Below are 18,341 nucleotides of genomic sequence, written 5' to 3' on the forward strand. Positions count from 1 at the left end.
TGCTGCTGATTTATGATCCACCCCTTCTACCTCTGCATTATACGTGCGATGAACTTAATATTTTATTCAATTGTCCAAACTCGTTCAGATTTCGCATTAGGAGTTTCTGTTGCACGAAGCTCTTCAGGGTAGCTACAACATGTCCAAATGATGTGGCCAGGTGTGACTTACCTGAATCCTGATGGGTCAAAAGCGATGTGTGTTTCCAACATGTCTTCACGCCCAAGTGTTGTCTTTCATGCTTATCTAAACTGACATTTTCAACAATTTGGCTAATATTATACATTTCCCAATCATCAAGAGTGGCGTTTTTCTTCTAATAATTGTACTAGTATTATTTTCATTCTATTATTATTAATGATATCTATTATTTTGAGACTCATTTGATGCAGGACTGGAGGGGGTCACGTTCAATGACGTCGACTTGTTTGTTACATGCAGCCATATTTAGATACACTGAGGAAATTAGTGATGCTCAATATGCAAATCAAGCCATAATGACTGCAACATTCAGACGAAACAATGTCTCGTGCAAAAAAAACGTAATTTTCTAGGAAGGATGTTGGTCTACGAGTTTAATTCTTAAGCAAACATATTTTGGATGTTAATGTCGTTATTGGAAGAAAGAAATCAGAGCATGTGAGAAATGACCGCCTGTAATAATCAGCTGCTTGATGTGTCTTTGTGTTTGTCACCAGGCAGAGCAGCGGCTTCATTTGCTTCAGGAGCTCATCTGTATTCTTTGAGAATTTCAAAGTTTTTTTCTTCTTCAGCAGGTGAGTATTTTGATTTGTCTAGAGCTGTTCGTTAGAATATTAAACATTCAGTTTTTCCATTGTGGATTATTATCATAAATGAATTTAGTCTTGATTGAACAGTTTAGTTTTAAGGAGAACAGTCGAGTTTTTTTTTTTTTTTTAAACTGTGCATATTATATGCTGCAACGTCAGGCAGTTTTGCAACTAGAACATTCGTGTGTACATTTATGCATTCAGACTAAAGGAAACAAAATGGTTTAATCTTACTATTTAAATATAGGATGCATTCTAAATAACTAACAATAATCCCAAACTTACATTTCATTTTAAAAGCCATTGCTTGGCGTGGGCATGAATCCGGCAGCTCCAGGCGTCAGAGGTGTGTTTGATTTCAGTCAGATGTCTGGAGTTCATGCTGGTCGTCTCAGTCTGTCCATTATGAGGACACAAGAGCAAATCGCAAACATCTTTTATGTTTCTCATAATGCAAAATGATAATTCTTGATCACATTGATTAAAAAAAAAACGTGAGTCTGAAAGCAAATAATGTTTTTAAGAATGCATTTAAAATATCTAAAATATAAACATTTGTATTTAATATGTAAAACAAAACAGTTATGCCACAATAAGAAAGACCATTTAGATGGAGTGTTTTCTGTTATTTATTTGTATTATTAGTACGTTCATGAAAATAAAAGGGAAGGAAAATAGCAGAACAACGACACACTCACACACGTAGCCTACTCATGATGGTTTTGCTCAGATTAAAATCAGAAATTACGGTGAAAATATATTCTTTAAAACGTAGACTGCGAGATATCCACTATTTTCAAAGGTAAAGACCTTTGTAGTCATTGATAAACTCGATGCAAAAAATTTGGATGCGAAATCTGTGCTCAGCCTAATCATTTATTTTTATTTTATTTATAATTTTTATTAAAAAAAATATTTCTTATTAGTTCATGCATTTTAGAACAGGCTATACATTATCTCAGACTTGAGCTTTTATATTTCGACAGTTGTCTATTCTGTCAGGAACCCGTGTGTGTGTGTGTGTGTGTGTGTGTGTGTGTGTGTGTGTGTGTGTGTGTGTGTGTGAGAGAGAGGCGGCTGGAGTCTGTTATTACACTACAGCGACACCTGGCGGCCGCGTCAGTCCAACAGCAGCAGGAATTTGAAAGATTTATTCGATTTATATGATCGTTGATATACTATAATGCACCTCTTTCATTTATCACAGTTTTCAGACAGATACAAGCTTATTTTTATACCATAAATTAAAGAGCAGCTTGATATATTTTGAGCTGCAATTCTTCATTACATTAATAAAGTGTCTATCTATCTATCTATCTATCTATCTGTCTGTCTGTCTGTCTGTCTGTCTGTCTATCTATCTATCTATCTATCTATCTATCTGTCTATCTGTCTAATCATAGGTCTAAAAAATATACAATGCTTAAAACCTAATTGATGTGTTCGTACTTTATTTCTATGTATTTGAGTATTCCCAAAATAAAGATGATTACAGAAGAAATTACTGGCTGTTGTGTATGATCAAAAATATGTTTTATTGCGGGAGGCTATTTAAGGAATGATTTTTGTTTTGTCGTTTTTGGTGCCAATTTTAATGGCATAAACAATTATTTATATTATATCAAACCGCATTATGGTGAATTGGCCTAATTAAGGCTAATTAATTTCCTCGTGCTTTCGAGTGATAGATATTTTCTTGCTTTATTTCAGCTCACACACGTACAGTATGTGTGATAACTAATTTCGTCTATTTTAATTTTACGGAAGATTTGTCTGAGTGTATTGTGCTCTTACAGATTGAGATGTCGATATCTTTCCAAACCCGAATGATATTTGTAATATTATAAAAAATAAGAATGATTCAACAGCTAGCCTATTCTAATTTAAACAAACGCGATATTTGAGTGCTTCAGATGCAAATACAAACATGGACTATTCTCTTCATTTAACCGGATGTATTTAGAACCAAAAAAAATAAAAATTATTTCCTGCCCTCATGTACTATGATGATGAATTGTCTGATTATCACGACACATCAACTCATCAAAGGTGTTGAAAGTCATTTTCAGTCTTACAACAATAAAGATGTGTAAAAGAACCATAAATGTTTTCGAAAATGTGTTTGTCCTTGCAAAATGATGTTAGCTTCGTGCAAAAAGAGCATTTGATGTAACTGCAGACTTAGAAAAAAATAAGGTGGGAATTACTCCATCAAAGCAAACACAGAATCACAGTTTACCAGAACCTTCCACCAATTTCAGCTATGAGCCTGTATTTTCATAAATGTTTTTCTGTAAATATCTCATAAGCAGTTTACTGTAGACTATGTTTTAAATATGAAATTGAAGATCTCAGCTTAGGCTGTTCTAAGGCAGCCGAAGAGGCATTTCTGGAAATGCTCACTCAAAGTAACGTTAATAGAATGTTCGATTCAAGTTATATGGTCTTTCATAATGCGCTCAAAACGTCAGTTATGCATCATTCATGGTAAGAGTTTCTTCTAATACGTTTTTGGTTGCTCTTCTAATGGCTTTTAAATAATGTTTGCAAAATTATCAAATGTAATTGTTCCCTTAACATTGTAAAACCAAGAAAAAAAAATAAGTTTTTAAAACATTTAATAAACATGTTTTTGTTTCGCAACATAATATGCGAAAACAGATGTCTGTGAATAAACATTACACAAATGACCTGCTATTACTGTAAATACTAATCAAATTCTAGCAATCTAAAAGAAAAAAATCAGCAAAGTCTGAACCTGATGAATTAAAGAAATAACAAAAAACTCTATAAAGCCTGAATTGTTTATATAGCTACTTTTGAAACGTTGTATTCATCAAAGAATCCTGAAACCTTATAAGGTTTCCACAAAAATAAGAAGCAGCACAACTGTTCTCAACACTGATAATAATAAGAATTGTTTCTTGAGCACCAGTCAGTATATCAGAATGATTTCTGAAAGATCTCGTGACACTGAAGACTTGAGGTAATGATGCTGAAAATTCAGCTTTGCATCACAGAAATAAATTACATTTTAAAATTTATTCAAATAGAAACCAGTAATTTTAAATTGTAATATTATTTCACAATATTACTGTTTTTACTGTATTTTTGATCAAATAAATGCTGCCTTGGTGAACATCTCTTCCACCGGGGATAGGAAATACATGGCCAGGAGAACTTTTAACGTTGTTAACACAGCTCTGAAATATCAACAACATTTACAAGAGAATTTGTGTATTTAGAACACTTCCCGATTCCATTTAGAACTCTAAACGGCGTATACTCCTCAGCCCCGGGCCCGGGTTAGTCTTAAAATGGTGTGTGATGGCTTTCTCTCTCACGCCGTTAATCGTAAATAAGTCTGCAAATCCTGGCAGGCTCATTTACCCAAAAGCCTCATTGTTCTCTATTTACATAAATACGTTGAACCTGCAACACAACAACGTCTGTGATAACATACATTTGCAAGTGAGCATAAAGGCCCCGGTCTGCACGGGAATATTACTTGTACGAGCCCTGAGACACATCAATGCCTCTATTAATAGTTTAATTATGCATAATATATTACTGAAACTAAAAAGTAGCTTTACCAAACAAGAGTACCAGACTTCTCTTTTTAATCCTGTATGCTTGTATACACTGCATAAATTGCATGTATCCTTTTTTTTTTTTTTTTAGTTTTCCCCACACGTGGCACAAGCGATGCACGTCCCATGCCCCCAACCCCAAATCACAAACACACCCACCCGCCCCTTTATCATATATATATATATATATCAGTTTTAATACTTGATGTAGCACTCACACTCTGCAGAAACAAATATAATAATACTAAAGTGAAATCTTTGCATAGAAAAGCCGTCCGCGATCACGAGGCCCAGCCCTCGGACAGACGCATGCGCTTGACGGACGGGCTATGCCGCTCGTCCTGAGAGGGTCTCAGCAGTCCCATGGGCGAGTGGAAGTCGATGCGGTGCTCCTCGCGGTCACTGCCCTCGTACGAGCTGCCGCAGCTGCTCAGGCTGTCGACCGGAGAGCGGCCTGCGTCTTGCCGCAGCTGACCCGGCTGAGACGCTGGCTGCGGCTGTGGCGGAGGCTGAGCGTAGCCGGTGCCTCCGGCCCGGTCTCGGGGAGGAGAGACGGGTTCGGATTTGATGTGCAGGCTCTGATTGGACGGCAGCGAGAGGGTGGAGCTCTGACATAACGGTGTGCTGGTGCAGTTCCTGCGGGCGGAGAGGAAAGACACAGTTAGAGGCCGAGGAAAAAACGCATCCACAAAAAATAATGAATTTCCCCCAGTTTTTGAGAGATTAACCCAAACGATTTCTTTTCTAAGGCCCATGTTTTAATGATTCGTCTGCACTTTTCAAATAGTAAAGTCCAAAAATGTGAGACAGCGAATTACATTTTTGGGATTTAATACAAATATTTTTATGAGAAATTATATTATCAGCTAAATAATTGAAGTAAAAAAAGTTAAACTGAAAAAACTGACATGAATTTGAGACTCTGTATTATGTTCTTTTATATAAGAGCAGAACATTTTTGCTTTGTAATAAAAATAAAATCTCAGATTGTGAAAAATTTAACTGAAAATATTCACATGAATTTGAGATTATATTAGTTTGACCTTTTTTTATTTAAAATGGGGAATTTTAATAAATGATTCTAATTCTTGATCAATTATGAATGTTAATAAATTACATTAGGATCTGATGCTTTGCTCATGCACACAGTGATTTTTCTGTGGTTATAGTGAGCGTTACAGTTGATATCCAGTGTGTTTGGGTTGCACGGGTGAGGGTGATGCTGCTCACCCTAGATGTCCAAGACCAGAATGCTGCATGTTTTGCTGCCAGCCGGTCATCGAACCCAGATGAAGAGAAGCCGAGCTGTTGAAACCGGACAGAGAGGACAGGTCTCCACTGCTGAGAGAATATTCTAGAAGGAAAAGAGAGAAAGATCTCTGTTCAACTCACTGCATATAGACTGCTTTCAATCTTCAAGGTTACTGCAACAGGAAGATGCTCAAAGAACATTGCTTTGTAATAAAAATAAAATCTCAGATTGTGAAAAATGTAACTGAAAATATTCACATGAATTTGAGATTATTATTATTTTAAATTATATTACTTTTACCTTTTTTATTTAAAATGGGGAATTTTAATAAATGATTCTAATTCTTGATCAATTATGAATGTTAATAAATTACATTAGGATCTGATGCTTTGCTCATGCACACAGTGATTTTTCTGTGGTTATAGTGAGCGTTACAGTTGATATCCAGTGTGTTTGGGTTGCACGGGTGAGGGTGATGCTGCTCACCCTAGATGTCCAAGACCAGAATGCTGCATGTTTTGCTGCCAGCCGGTCATCGAACCCAGATGAAGAGAAGCCGAGCTGTTGAAACCGGACAGAGAGGACAGGTCTCCACTGCTGAGAGAATATTCTAGAAGGGGAGAGAAAGATCTCTGTTCAACTCACTGCATATAGACGGCTTTGAATCTTCAGGGTTACTGCAACAGCAAGATGCTCAAAGAATATTGAGTCAATGCTGCCACCTGGTGGTGTAATCAAGACTCTTCAGATTGTTCAGATTAACTGAGCAGCTTCTCACCTGTACCGTATGAGGTAGAGATGGCTGATGGGTAGCCGCCCATTCCCTGTCCTGGCAGAGTGGGCGTGGCTACAGACACCACCGGTGTGCTCAGAGACTGGGCCGACTGGGAGTTGTTTATTCTCTGGTTCTGTGGGAAAGAAATATATTTAAAACAACAGCAACAAAATTAAATCAATCTTGGCAAATAGTAAATATGCAGGTGGTGTCATATCTGCTCCATCTAACCGCTTAATAGATCATGTGACCACTAACGAGTAATTACCATCCACACCGCACTCATCTAACATCCAGCCACCACTGCCAGAGTTCCACTGTTGCTATGGGAACCTTTAAAGCAGTCCCCTTGGCAACAGAGGAATGAGACTGTTTTGTGTGCATTTGACATAAAAACTTGTTTCTTTTTATTACTTTTAACGACGGTGTTTGATGATCGTGTTTCACTGCAATTTTAATACTACTTACCAGCAACATGTCAACATCCTCCGACTGGTGAGCAGTTAAAAAGAATACAACGCTAATTAGATCTTAAAAAAATCTAACTTTATGGCATATATCTGATGGTCTGAATTGGTTTTATATGGGCAATGCTGGTCATCTGGGTTGAAATCCCAACCTAACTGCAGCTGAACTTGACATCCAGCGATGGTATTGGATGTGTTGTAATGGTTGTGTAAACTTACGATGGAGGGCATGGTGTGCTTTGAGCCGGGCGGGATCAGGACGCGCAGGTCGGGCTTGCGGTTGCTCATGGTCATGGTCATGGGCGGAGGCGATTTGGCCTGCATGTTCTTGCTCATGCTCCCCGGAGAGACCAACAGACCAGGGGAGTTGCGGTGGTTTCCATACCCGTTTCCTATGGGACAGTCAGAAAGGAAGTGTCAGTCTAACACTAGTGACCATACAGAACACATTTACTATATTATATTCTACAGTAAGCGCTGTAAACCATGTCAGAGCGATTTTTACATTTCATAAATACAATATAGAAAGAACTATCATCAAAACATTAATGGAGACTGATGGAAATATACTTAAGTTCTGTTTCATTACTTGTGGAATAGAAAAAAACAAAGCTTTAGATGTCAACAAATCATGATTCTATGTCCCCACGTTTGCATAATTGACAATTTAACCACATAAATGTAATATTCACACAATGTTTTGGTCTAAATAACAGATAAACACTTTTTTGCATTCTTTACTAATTTTGTGAAAAATAAATGAATAAATAAATAAAGAGTGACAGCAAAGACATTTACATTTTTTGGAAAATGTTATAATAATAATAATAATAAAAACTTTTCTGTATAATAATAATAAAGTTAACAAGCATTTACAATAATAATTGTAAATGTTTTTTTATTTTTTGTTTATATATTTTTAGTATAATTTAACTTCTGAAGATTCTATTTCTGTGGTGTTATAAAACATCTTTAATAATAATCATAAAGAGCTTTTAAACTATTTCCTGTTTGAAGAGGTCATAAAAAATCCTTGAACCTTAAAACGGCTTGGTGAATGACTCGCGGCTGTCACAGATTTTGATAAATCTGTCTAAAATGTAAAAAAAAAATTTTTTTAAATAATGTCGTCACATTTTATAGTATCTGTGGTTGTTTTCAAGATATTATATCTTTTCATATTTTATGTTTCCACATGTTTTCGAAGTCAGCTACAATATTAGATCTGTGGTCTTTTTCAAGACGGTGTCACTAAATTGTTGCCATCAGTCACAGTAACACCACAGAACTGTCTCACGAGTAACAACTGAAAAAAAATGAACATTATGGAAGAAAAAATGACAAATGCCAAACGTACATTTGTACTTTTACTTGAATGTTCTCTCAGATGTTTACAACAGTTAGCAAAGAATCACTTTTAGATGTTTTGATATTTCCCGAGACTTGCATTTGGGGAAAAAAAAGTGAAGACAATTTAGACTTCTAGTTTTCAACATTTGCATTTCATTATGGTCTGTTTGAGTCGTCTGCACCAAACCAGTGATAGTGTTGACAGCTAGTGAGTTCAATCCCACAGCTGTGACAATGTGCAAAGTCAATTTTCTGTGAGCTTCGCTAAAACTCTTTCATGCATGCGTTGGCTCAAATGTAAGCGGCTTTTAATCTCTTTCACGAATGAACAGTGTTCACTAACGAACTGTACATAATTGAGACTTTTTTGGACCTTTTTTTGGTGGAATCAGAGCCTCAAATCTTGACGTTCTATGAATATGTTGTGTTATGCTTCCTCTCGCCTAACGAAGGTGTTGATGGCTTCATCATATTAGAATTCACCATAGGATGTTTTTTTATGAAACGGTTCTTTAAATATACTATTTAAGACCCTTCACCGTGACATCCTAGAGCGGTGCGCTGGATAAATATCCGGGGAGGAACTAGCCAAGCGAAAGGAAGCTTTGAATCAAACCAAGTGGCTCTGTCTGTCTATTGAGACAGCAAACATACACGTATGGTAAATATACATGACTCTCACCAGCACTGGTGCCCACTCCGCTGCTGAGGTCTGGACCCATAAGGCCACCTGAGGATAGGACAGAGAAGACATTAAACAAGACTGACACTCAAAACACGTACGCCACGCCTGACTGACGCCTCCTTCCTGCGGCCAGACAGGCCGTTCGACATTCGAACGCTCACCAAGATATATGTATGAGAGCCAGTGTGAAAAAAACCCATCTGTAAGGACCCTTCACCGTGACATCCTACAGCGGTGCGCTGGATAAATATCCGGGGAGGAACTAGCCAAGCGAAAGGAAGCTTTGAATCAAACCAAGTGGCTCCGTCTGTCTATTGAGACAGCAAACATACACGTATGGTAAATATACATGACTCTCACCAGCACTGGTGCCCACTCCGCTGCTGAGGTCTGGACCCATAAGGCCACCTGAGGATAGGACAGAGAAGACATTAAACAAGACTGACACTCAAAACACGTACGCCACGCCTGACTGACGCCTCCTTCCTGCGGCCAGACAGGCCGTTCGACATTCGAACGCTCACCAAGATATATGTATGAGAGCCAGTGTGAAAAAAACCCATCTGTAAGTCTATCCGAACCCACAGACCCCTGTTCGGCCCTATGGAGAAGATGCCACCGTCCAAGAAAAACCTTTGAAAAGTCTGCGCGGTTTCAGACGTCGCGGTCTCTGCCAAGACTCATATTTAGCTTTGCTCCCGTAATACGAAGCAAATTGTTCCAGGAGGGCCAGGGATAATGACAGGACAGACGCTGCGGTCAGAAGGACTCTGACCAGAGCACAAAATAGATCTTTTAGACAATAATAACAAGCCCACAGTAGGATTACACTTCCCACACGTATGTCACCACAGACCGTCTTTTTCTACTACTTTGTTCATTTTTCTTCCCCTTCCTTCCTCTTTCTCTTTCTATATAGCTTCTAAACACACATATCTGGATGTTTCTTTTGGCACTGTGAACTTTTAGAAATGAAACTCCTTTAAGAATTTTCACGCTGTCATACTTGTCTACTAATATCCAAAGGTGCATATATGTGTATCACAGGAGAATACTGTAGTTTCTTTATTTTTTCGTCCCTGAAGCAAATGCCATTTCCACCACGTCTCAAATCAAAAACATTTTTGCAATAAAAAGGCCTCCTTTTTTCATATATTTCATTTAAACTTCCTACTTATACTTCCGTTTTATTGACTTTATATACATATATGTGACCCTGGAGCACAAAAGCAGTCTTAAGTCGCTGGGGTATATTTGTAGTAATAGCCAAAAATACATTATATGGGTCAAAATTATAGATTTTTCTTTTATGCCAAAAATCATTAGGATATTAAGTAAAGATCATGTTCTATGAAGATATTTTGTAAATTTCCTACTGTAAATATATTAAAACTTAATTTTTGATTAGTAATATGCATTGCTAAGAACTTCATTTGGACAACTTTAAAGACGATTTTCTCAATATTTCGATTTTTTTTGCACCCTTAGATTCCAGATTTTCATATAGTTGCATCTCGGCCAAATATTGTCCTATCCTAACAAACCATACATCAATGGAAAGCTTATTTATTCAGCTCTTAGATGATGTATAAATCTCAATTTCGAAAAATTGACCCTTATGGCATGGGTTTGTGGTCCAAGGTCACATTATATTTATCTGTATTTAAATTGTTTTTCAATTAAGCTATATAAACAAAAAAAATTGGGATAAAGTTTGCATAATTGTGTGTAACTTTCAAAATTTTTTTGTTGCTTGTTTTTACAAACTGACAGACAAGTCCATCGGTTTCTTCGGTAGTTCTTCCATTGCTTTAGTAGACAAATACACAAATGTTTGATAAACTTTTATTAACTGAAAAACGGTTGTGGTTGAAATAACACAAGATTTGTTTAAAAATCAGTATAAGTACTTTTCACATAATAAATGTTTTCACTCTTTGTTTAGATTATTGTAGTTAATTAAATGTAATAAATCTAAAATAATGTAATCAATTTAATGAATTAGTATTATTTAGTGATTCATTTATTTTGTAAAATTACATAAAAAATATAAAATAATTTTTTTGTATAAAATCACACTTCATTTAAATTACAATTTTCACTGTTTAATATTTGTTAATAGTTGTAAAATTTAATAATTTAAGCTATATTAAAAATACAAAATATAAATAAATGTAAAAAAATCAAGAAATATAAAATTATTTGTCCCATTTAATGCCTATTTTTTATTCGATTTTATTTCAACAATTAAATAAATAATCTTTTGGATGGATTTCCACATGCTAAGATTGAATCTATACATAAAAGGTGTAAAAACACTGTCTTTAATGTAAAAGATGAAGGCATAACATTCAAATAACAAAAATTTTAAAAAGAAGCTAAAATCTGTATATTTTCGTAAAAATCAATCCCTGTGACAGTTGAAGAAACACCCATATACATGTGCTCAGAGTACGGATAATGTGTTTTGATAAATCATAAGCTGACCAAACTTCCTCTGGATGAAGCCTAGACCACAAACGCAGAACGGGAGTTAAAAGGAAAATATGGTCATCTTTATTTGCCCGCTGAAAACCGGGAGTTCCTTTACAAGCAGCCAAAACTCCCATCGAGACAGACACTTTTTTTTTCGGCTCTGGGACAGCCTCAGGAGTTCTGCTGAGTACACAGTGTTTATATTACAGGCCCAGCTGAATATGGCTGAAAGAAATATTTGAGCGTATGTAATGATCTGTATGCGGTGTTTGAATACATGCGAGGCGTGTTTTCATAGCCTCAGTGGAGCTGTTGGTGGTCCTCAGTGGAGCTGCTCTCTAATGATGTCAATAAAGTGTGGAAATGAACATTATTTGAAACTATACTCCAATCCGGAGTCCCTGGCAAAGTGGAGAGCCCGGTGCGGGTCAGTACCTGTGTTGCCTGCACTCGGGGGCCGGTGGGTCACTCCAGGGGACATGCTGTTCCTCTGGAGGGAGGGGTGAGCCAGCGGCAGCATGTTGGGGTTGACCAGGGACGCTCCTGGGTGGCTGTAGATCAGGCTGTTGGGGTTGCTCACAGGGATTGAGATGGGCATGTCGTAATTAGACTGGGGGATGGCCTATAAAACAAAATGCATGGAAATCAATCAACCCTGTAAAGCAGAATTTTTAAATTAAAAACATATACAATGCTGAAAAACAAATGAATTTACTGTAAAATAAATATTTAATATGTGAGTGGATAAAAATTTGGGATGTTTAACAATTATTCTGCTAATATATGGCTATTATGAGATTTCAAATTGGTTCAACCACCAGTTCTGACATCTGAAAAGTTGACTCCACTTACACACAGTCTCTGCCTGCTGATCATCAGGTCAATGTCCTCGTTGATTTTACGGTATTTGTCCTCAGACTCTGGACTGTGGCCTGAATCTTCAGCATCAATATCAGGACTGTCACAGCCATTTAGACCCTTCTTCCTCAGAGTCTGAAATAAATACCCAAAAATATTTACACTGTAAAAATACTTAAAAATCTGGAGATTAATATATATATATATATACTTCTATAGATTACACCCAAGACACATCAAGACAGAAACATGTTCACAGATGAAAAAGGAAAAGGCATGTTCTGGGCTTAAATGAAATAGAACGATAAAATCCATCCTTTGGTGAAAATCTGTGTCAGTAAAGTATCTACACGCATCTTCCTGATTCTTAATCCAAACTGATTTATTCAGGTTTCCAAAAGATACAACAGAAGCAAACAAAAATACACTGTAGGAAAAACATGTGTCAATACATAGTGCAGAAACATTACATTGAAAACAAAAATGATCAAATAAACATAGAAAAATATACTATTACTACACATAAAATAAGCAAATATGGTTTGAACATTATGGCCTATACAAGAATAATACTAAAAATACAATATAAATCAGTCAATCATATATATATTTATATATATATAGCTCTATCAACAGTATCTGTTGCTTAATATGTAAATACATTATTTATATATATATATATATATATATATATATTACAAACTGACAGAGAAGTCTAAATTATTTTCTGTGGTAATTTTTTCTAAATTATTTTCCGTGGTAATCGACAACATGCCACAGATGCTGTTAAATGATCTTGTATTCAACCACAAATATTCCTTTAAGGCTGGAGAAATTTCCTGTTTGACCACACGAGGGCTATATTTGAAAGCAAATAAAGCTTTTCCTGCTTGTGAAACATGAGCCTTTGATTCCTCAGAAGAGCCTAATCCTTTCATCTGAAGCCTTTGAGAATCCAGTTTGAGCAAACGCTGACTTAAAATGGAATAAAACCATACACTAGTCACTTTGCTGTCATTAGCGGAGCTATTAGTTTGCTTAGGCAAAACAAGACTATTTGTATTACTCACACTAAAAGCTAAATGTGTGATCTTACGTGTTTAATGGCCATGTCAGAATAATGCACCTATTTGTGTATTGTCCATGTTTTTGTGAGTTAAATTCAAGGTAAAAGCTGATCTAAAGTGACATACATACAGCATAGCAGTTTGGCTTATCTTTCTGCTGGGTCTCAGCGTTTCGCTCGCTGGCAAGCATCCACATCACTGGACCACAGCAATTCCACTCATTCAAGACATCTCCACCTGTCAGGGCCTTTGCACCTGTCCAACAAATCTCCTCGGCTCAAGAGGAAGGGGAGGAGCCTGGGCCACAGCCAATCACGGCCTCAAACCCCAGGGATGGCCGTAGAAGGCTATTTTTTGCCCCAGTGCCACACACCTTCAGCTCACAGTATGACCCGGCTCGGTGCTTTTAGCAACACGGCTGGATCCCAAATCCTGACATCAGCAGACTAAACATTCAGACCGGTACGGACTGCTCCAGACCAACAGAGGGAGGGTCGTGCTCAGCCGAGCATTCCTGTTCAGTTCATCACACACCAAAGACAGGACAACGACGAGAGTGTGACTCGACTTTAAGATCTCAATTATTTCTCCTAGATGACAGTCACATTAAATAGAGAACTGAAAAGTGGAGACTTTTGCTTATAAATGATTCAGAAATTCAAATTCTGTCATTTAATCATCTTCATGTCACAAAAGAAGATATTTTCAAGAACCTAAAAACATTGGTCTCCATTGACTTTCACTGTATGGACAGCACTATTTTAGTATTATTTCTATATTATTATGTTTTTTTTCATGAATATTTTGAAATTATTACAGCTTTCATTTTAATTTTAGTTTATTTTGTACTTTTGACATTTGAAGTCGTTTTTATTTTTAAAATATTGCTATTTAGGTTACATTTATTTTTATTTCAGTTTTAGTTTAGTTCAATTTTAGTTTTATTTATTTCCAGTTAGAAATGTATTTTCTCAACTTATTTCCAAACTTATTTCACTTAGTTTCCAAGGCAACATTTTCACCTAATATTTATATTTTATTTTATTGTATTTCAGCTTTATTTCAATTAACACAAATGTTTTAATAATTTCCTGTTACAGACAAAAATGTATATATATATATATATACAGTATATCTTCTTTTGTGTTTTGCAGAAGAAAGAAAGTCAAACAGATTTGGAACGACATGACGGTGAATAAACGATGACAGAACTGTACATTTTTGGTGAGCTATCCCTGTAAGTCAGATTTTTTTACATTGGAAAAGGACTTCATGTGTCTTATCACAGAGATCTCCACAGTGTCTCAAATCATGCTAAGACCTGTCAAAATAAGTCTGAGATCCCAGTATGAACTCAAGCATTTCTCAACAATTTCTCCAAAGACTAAATTATCTGGAATATGCTATCCAGATTCATTTTATAGCTCTATATTCTTACTGTACACCAACTCTTGACTTATTTATGCATATTTTAACTTCTAAAAGAGAAACACAGACAAAGTTAATTGACATTCCATTGTCAGTATTGTTGTATAAATGTCTATTTATATCTATTTAATTTTCTCCAAAGGACTTGTAGGAAAACCATCTGAGTTGATTGATTCTTAGACTAAACATTAACCTAAGTGAATATGAGAACATATAAAAGTTTTAATATATATATAAGTTTGTTGCATTTCTATGCTTTAAGTAAAAAAAAAAATCAAGTGAAAAAAATGCATTCAGCGATGATTAAAGTTGAAGTGAGCTGCCGTGTGAGCGTGGAGAGGAGAAGAAAGGAGAGGAGAGAGAGCTATCAGCGCCTTCCGCTCCTAGTCTTGTCAACTCTATGGAGACTTGCTCCTAATTAAACCAGCGCTGCATCGCTCTCCCACATGACAAAGACAGCCCCAGTCTGTCCGCATGTAGACATGGCGTCCTATATAGCGTGCTAACCGGTAACCTTCAGCGGAGAAATGATGTTGTGCGTGAAGTAGCAGGTGGTAACGTGTGGAGACAGCTGACTGATGCCGTTTGCTGGCCAGCAGCTGACGGACTGACTGACTGAGGGCGTCACGTCACCTTGTACCCTCCTCTGAGGTCCACATGGGTGGTCTCGCCTCACCTCAAAGCAGGCTCATTACAGTCCACTGTGTCAGGAAACACTTTAAACAAGAGCAAAGACTGAGAAACTGCAGTCGAAAGGCGCACACACCAACCCAGAGGAAAATTATATCACTCATAGTTTGCTCAATCATCGCTCGGGAGACTTCATGGAGTTCTCATTCATACTTTCTTTAAGTCTCAACTTTTTGTTGCTGACGTTTCTCCTCAAATGCATGAGGAAAAATAAAATTAGAAACAAATGAGACAATTGTTGATATACAGAGACTTAATGGAGCTCCTATGTTTCATTTAAGAATCAACACTCTCAGATGTTTCTCATAAAATGCTTTAGCATAAAATGCTTTAGCATATATATAAAAATCAAATCAAATGAGACAATTTACATATATTTAGAACGTATTGAGGTTGCTCCTTCATAACGCATAATTCTCAGTTATGTTTCATTTAAGTATCAAATTCAACTCAGGTGTTTCTCCTAAAATGAATAAAGAGAAAGCAAAAAACAAACTAAAAAGAGAATTATTGTCTTTACAGTAAAATTATATTGCGTTCATAGCTCAAGAGACTTAATGGAGTTCTCAATTACAGTATGTTTCCTTTAAGTACCAAGTTTGTCTCAGATGTTTCTTATCAAATGCCTTCTGAAAAAAAAAAAAATATATATATATTCATAATTGCTGACATACAATAACAGTATATCGCTCATAGGTTGCTCTTTCATTGCTCAAGAGACTTGGTTCTTATTTATATCTCATTTAATAAGATGTTTCTCCTAAATGCCTAAAGAGAAATAAAAATCATATTAGAAACAAATGAGACGATTCTTGACGTACAGTAAGAATGTACTGCTCAAAAGGGGTTCTTTTATAGCTCTCATGTCTCATTTAAGAATTAGATGTTTTTCTTGAGGAACATAAAAATAAGATTAGTTAAAATACAGTATAAGTATAGAGCTGAACAATATGCGATGCAGGAAACATGCAAAAATCTCTAGCGCCATTGCTGTCTAAAAATCGAAACGTTAAAGAGATCGCATGTGTGACTTGTCTTTCCTGTTCTTTCCATTTCCTGCATTTTGCCCATCAACAGCAACACAGACCACATCCAAGACACCCAAAAAAGCAATCAAACTGAGAGCATGTGACCACAAAAAGGCAGCGCAGTTCAAGGAAATGTCGCCTTATTGTCTCACGTGTCAGTAGGGATATTCGACTAAGACGTCTAAGATCTTCAGACTTGCATGTGTGCGTGTGTCATGTTTGCCTGTGTGGAAAGTTGTTGATTTAAGCAGTGAGTCACAAAAACTGGCGGCACATCATATGCACAGACAAGTGCAGCAGGTATCATAACAGAAACGCATGTTGAAGCGAAAGGAAACGGCAAATTACCAGTTCACAGAAAAAGTCCAAATAAGACTTGATTTGTGCTGCCTAAACACTGGTATATCAAGCTCGGTTTATCAAAAGCAGATGGATCTGGATGGAAAAACCAAAGCCGTACTGATTCAGACCGTAAAAGAGGCGGAATCCTATTAGAGTCATACGGGTGAGCCAGCGGGGACGCCCCCGTTCCTGTGGCAGGTCGCATGGCCAATGCGTGGCACTGTCTGGCCCTCCTCCAGGGCTCTTTCCACCAGCTGCTCCGACCACAGCAGCTGGGCAACGTTTGGAAAATGCCACACTGGGGACCTCTGGGTAATTTACCTTCTTTGATGCTCTCAGTACCCTATAATAACGAATCAAAGGCCCTCTCTTTTACTGCCATGAGTTAAGCGCCGCGTGTTTGGTATTAAACGCACTTGAGAGCATAATTACGACAGTAACCGGCCCGGTGGATATCCAATCCGACCGCGAGGAAGCGGAAGAGTATCCCAAAACCGAGTTGGGCTTGAAAAAAGTGAACGTCCTGTGCTCCCTGGTGTTCTTGGGTGGCTTGACTGTCAGCCGACTTCTTTGCAGCTGACGTGAGGCAAGAATTCCTCACCAGGATCATTCCCGGGGTGAAGCAGCCCCACATTTATGAATTTGAATGAATTCCCTCTGGGCCCTTCCTGTAAATAATCGCATATTATCACACAAAAGCATGTCATCTCTTTATATTTATAGTCATGTAAAGCAGGCTGTATTGTTTTTCCATTGCAGCATCTATAGAGGACAGTACAGTTATTCATGTTAAATTATAACTGATCAAGTCCTTCTGAACACAAAGCCCCTCACTGTTGCCCCATAATGGGATCTTGTGGGCCCCAATCACTCACAGTCACCAGACTGAACTGTACTTGACACGTGGCATGCCACAATAACGGCCAACCACGGCATCTACGATCAGTTGCAACACCAGTGAGAAACAAAGCATTCCTCTCTCACCTGTCGATTAACAGCTTTTGTCTCTGGAACTCATCAAGGGGAGCATACCTGGAAATGGGCTTCAAAAATGTTATTGCTACCAGCTAACAATTAGCACTCTCAGAAAGAATTGAGTCTTGGTAAAAGTGAAGCATTTTGTGCTGCGTTGGCTAGCCGTTGGGTCTTGGAAAACCTGACTCACGCAACAAGGTTCAGATTAATCGTGGAATGTAAAACCGCCCTCTGATGTCGTTCAATGGAGGATGAAGAAAACAGGGCAGTAAATACTGCGTTTCAAACTCTAAGCATGAGCGGATCAGAACAATGACCCAAATGTGGGCTGAGGTCACTGCACGCTCGAATTTCACACCGTGTTTTCAAGTTTACATAGCTGAACAGATGGCAGATATGAGCCGACAGAAACAGTCTGCGAAGTGCAGAGGAGCATGCCTTTAGAAGTCACGTAATCAAAAGAACTCTTCTTTCCTCTCTTAAAAGTGTGAAAACGACACCATAACAAATTTGATTTAAGCTTTATTGAAGTACGCAGCCATCTGTGGTCAGTTGTTCTCTGAGAGAA

The 18,341-nt window shown here is 37.3% G+C and overlaps 1 protein-coding gene across 1 annotated transcript in view; it reads right to left on the reverse strand.

Annotated features, from left to right (window-relative positions):
- Nucleotides 1-4,578: 4,578 nt before the first annotated feature.
- The window catches only part of LOC107658621 (myocyte-specific enhancer factor 2C-like), a 39,456-nt gene continuing 25,693 nt past the window's right edge, over nt 4,579-18,341 (reverse strand). The window contains exons 5-12 of the mRNA XM_016447238.1: nt 12,238-12,378; nt 11,821-12,007; nt 9,271-9,318; nt 7,095-7,267; nt 6,877-6,900; nt 6,412-6,541; nt 6,120-6,243; nt 4,579-5,017 (exon numbers count right to left, since the gene is read on the reverse strand). Coding sequence (XP_016302724.1) covers nt 4,663-5,017; nt 6,120-6,243; nt 6,412-6,541; nt 6,877-6,900; nt 7,095-7,267; nt 9,271-9,318; nt 11,821-12,007; nt 12,238-12,378 — 1,182 coding nt within the window. The 3' untranslated portion in view covers nt 4,579-4,662. The remainder of the gene's footprint in view (nt 5,018-6,119; nt 6,244-6,411; nt 6,542-6,876; nt 6,901-7,094; nt 7,268-9,270; nt 9,319-11,820; nt 12,008-12,237; nt 12,379-18,341) is intronic.

The sequence above is a fragment of the Sinocyclocheilus anshuiensis genome, unplaced genomic scaffold (assembly GCF_001515605.1).
Source record: "Sinocyclocheilus anshuiensis isolate Anshui unplaced genomic scaffold, SAMN03320099.WGS_v1.1 scaffold343, whole genome shotgun sequence".
Taxonomy (NCBI): Eukaryota; Metazoa; Chordata; class Actinopteri; order Cypriniformes; family Cyprinidae; genus Sinocyclocheilus; species Sinocyclocheilus anshuiensis.